The sequence below is a fragment of the Mesitornis unicolor genome, unplaced genomic scaffold (genome assembly GCF_000695765.1).
Source record: "Mesitornis unicolor isolate BGI_N332 unplaced genomic scaffold, ASM69576v1 scaffold52590, whole genome shotgun sequence".
Lineage (NCBI taxonomy): Eukaryota > Metazoa > Chordata > Aves > Mesitornithiformes > Mesitornithidae > Mesitornis > Mesitornis unicolor.
Window position 1 is genome coordinate 1,253 of NW_010157265.1, and position 3,362 is coordinate 4,614.

At 45.1% G+C, this 3,362-nt stretch overlaps 1 protein-coding gene across 1 annotated transcript in view; it reads left to right on the forward strand.

The window, feature by feature from the left end:
• The window catches only part of JAK1 (Janus kinase 1), a gene marked incomplete at its 5' end in the record, with an annotated part of 12,641 nt that overhangs the window by 948 nt on the left and 8,331 nt on the right, over positions 1-3,362 (forward strand). The window contains 3 exons of the mRNA XM_010179260.1: positions 1-63; positions 1,493-1,682; positions 3,245-3,351. Of these exons, the coding sequence (XP_010177562.1) occupies positions 1-63; positions 1,493-1,682; positions 3,245-3,351 (360 nt within the window). The remainder of the gene's footprint in view (positions 64-1,492; positions 1,683-3,244; positions 3,352-3,362) is intronic.

Here is a 3,362-nt window from a genome sequence, read left to right on the forward strand (position 1 = left end):
AGATGGAGCTGCACCAACTTCAACCACATCCTGATGACGGTGACTTGTTTCGAAGGCTCGGAGGTACGGAACGTGGGGCATTCCCAGTAGCAGTCTGGTCAGGAGCTCACAACTGTAATCCATGGCGATGGATTTATGTTCTCAAGGGCAGTCACCCTTATTTCTGTTTGATAGTTATAGCTTCATTTTCCCCAGACCCTTGTGCTGTCTCTACAAATATGCGTTATCTACAAGTATGAGTCATTACATCCAGAACATTTCCATTCACTGCAATAAAACTGTGCATGACGATGATTGAAATTAAGCTTTTTAAGCTCATGCACTGTGAGAATGACATACAGAATTTGTCACTACAGCTTACCTACCGTTTCTTGAACATGGATTTAATTATATGATTGTATTTTAACTGGCAAACTGTAAAAGAATACTGCATGAGGACAGTTGCCTTTACTTGTAGAGCACCACAGGAGGAGATAAACACAGATTTAACTGATGGAACTTATTTCTTGGAAGATGAATGATAAGCAAGAGCTGATGAGGTGGGATAGGTGAGGGAACCATTGGAAGTGGTTAGAAGTAGAAGAGAAGAATGTGGAAACTGCACAGAAATCTGAATTCTACTGACCTCAGCTGGAGGCCTGCAGCTGACAGAGGAGTTTTGGGAAAATATTTAAAGTTTTCACACAAGAATAATAATAACTTAAACACATGTAAACTACTTTTCTTCCCTTAGAAAAAACTGTTAGTAAAATTAATAAGAGGTCAAGAAGGGATATGTGATACTGGGCTCATCTTCTGTAGCCATTCGCAGAAATACCAGATGATCAACACTGCCTTCTAACAGAGCAGCTGAAACATTGAAACAAGAAATGCATTTTACCTTGGAAAATATTCAACTTCCTTGCGAGACGTAGAGAGGTGGGAGAGGTGAGGAGGCAGATGTGGAGGGCAGACCTTGAGAGGGCATGGGCTTGAGATGGGCAGGGACAGAAGCCCAGTTGTTCTTTCCCCGTACCTTTGAGTGAAACTGGGAGCTGTGACCAACAGCCTGAAATGTGGTGTCGCTTGTTGAACAATCTGGGTTGTGAAACGGAGTTTTGCTATTTTTAAACTGAGATTTTGAAACCATGGCCCAGATTCTGCAATTCTTGACCAAGTGAGGAGAAGATTCCTGAAAAAAAAGCAGGGTTTCTGCACGCTCCCAGGCTCTGCACAGCACAGAAGCTGTAATTTGCACTTGTTCGATGATTGCATCTTCATGTTGCTCTTCTTCCACCCTGTTGTTATGAGCTTTCCTAGGACTGAAGGTTATAGGAATTTTAGGACCTTTTCCTACTTTCTTGGAGTGCAATTAGAGGACCTTGGCTTAGGAGCAAGTGATTGACTAGACCTACGTGTAATTTCAAAGGCTTTTGAGGAGCTTTTATGGCTTTACAAACATTCTTTAATAAGTATATTTTGCTTTCTTTTTTTCTCCTGTCCCCCTTAATAGCAGATGATAAATAATTCAATCCAGTACAAGAACTTCCAGATTGAAGTGAAGAAAGGCGGGTACTTCCTGCATGGTTCCAACAAGTCCTTCTCCTCCTTGAAAGAGCTGATGGATCACCTGAAAGGACAGATACTTCGGACAGACAACATAAGCTTTACACTGAAGAGGTGCTGCCAACCTAAACCAAGAGGTAATTTGTCATTTCTTCCCTCTCTGTGGAGGAGGAGTCTGGTCAGAAAGCAAAAGCAAGCACCATGACCAAGGTTTTAGGGGTTTCCTTCCAGTGTTACAAGCTCAGCACAGGATGCTCAGGGGCTGGTGCCTCTCATGAGCCTTGTTTGCGTCAGCTTTTCAGATGACAGGGAGATGAGTTCTGGCTTCGTTCTTTCCACCCAAACAGCTGGCCCTGCAGTATCGGCAGCAGAGGTGGAGCTCTAGATGTGTTTAAATAGCAAATGTCAGAGCTGACTCACAGTCATGGGCTGAAATGCGGTGGCGGAGCAGGGACCGTGTAAGGTCCTTCCTTTTCTCCACTGGGTCACGTACGCCAGGCAGTGCCACCACACACGGTGTCGCGTTCCTCTAGCGAAGGAGGGTTGTGACTTGCAGTGGTTGTGTGGAAACCTTTGGTGTGAAGCTTGCTAGCCCTCATGATGAGCTACTGTTTGCTCTGTTCATCTTCATGGAGCAGCAGGAAAGGCTCGTTCTGCAACTGTTAGCAAGCACAACAGCCAGTGCATCCATCTGCGAGGCTGGGTTTGAGAGGGCTGGGACAATCGCACATTTGTTAAACCTTAGTGCCAACACTTAGGAAAATTGTTTGCTATAAACGACAAGTGTCATGCAGCTGAGTTTTGTGTGGAGGAGGAAACACAGTGGCGTGATTGTGTGGATCAGATAATGGTTTCCTCTCAGAACAAGGGGAATAACAGCTCCGTTAATTACCTGCTTGTGCCGGTGGTTTTCCAGGAAAGTGCTCTGTAGGTAGACACTGAGCTTATCAGCTTCCTGAGGGGCGCTGATACTTGTCTGGAGAATGGAGAGATCATGCATTTTGGCATCTTTATTACATTTTGACAGCTGTATTTGGAATAAAACAAACAGGTCAAGGAGTTGACTGCCCACTTCAGCTTTTCATTGGCATTAGTAGGATCCAGTGCATTATCCCTGCTGTTCGCTCTTCTCCCTCTTCCTTGTTTTATTTTCTTCTTTTTGAATCTATTTAATTGTTATTCACAAATAAGCTCAGGGGATGCAGAATCAAAGCAGATTTTCCAGTGTATGGTTCATTACGGGTTATTTTCAGAGTGCCAGATCACAGCTCAGCACTGATGCACGTGTTCTGCTCACAGTTTTTGGAAGGCCAGACGCACACAGACATCTAAACCCATCGTATCGCAATGAGCAACCCCTGCTGCCAAACACAGGAAGACAAAACTCATGTGCAGGACTTTTGGGTCTAACCATGCCTCTCCCCAGCCAGAAGCAGTGGGAAGGAAGCCCCGGCCTTTTGGGTCTTTTCCTTCCGTTCATTTCCCACTCCCCAATTTAATCCCAGTGCTCTGGAATTAGTGTTTCCCCAGCAGAGAAGTTACTTGAGCAGAAGTCAGAGTTTCTTCTTTTCTCCCTCCTCCTCATTCATTTGGGGATGTACCTTGCAGTGAGCAGATGCAGTAACGTTACAGACCGAGAAGGATGAACGTGGTTATCTGTGAAAAGGCTTAAGGAATATTTTCTCTTCCTGCCTTCCAGAAATCTCCAACCTGCTGGTTGCGACCAAGAAGGCGCAGGAGTGGCAGCCCGTTTACCACCTGGGGCAGCTGAGTTTCCACCGAATCCTCAAGGAAGAAATCCTGCAGGTGGGTAGCTG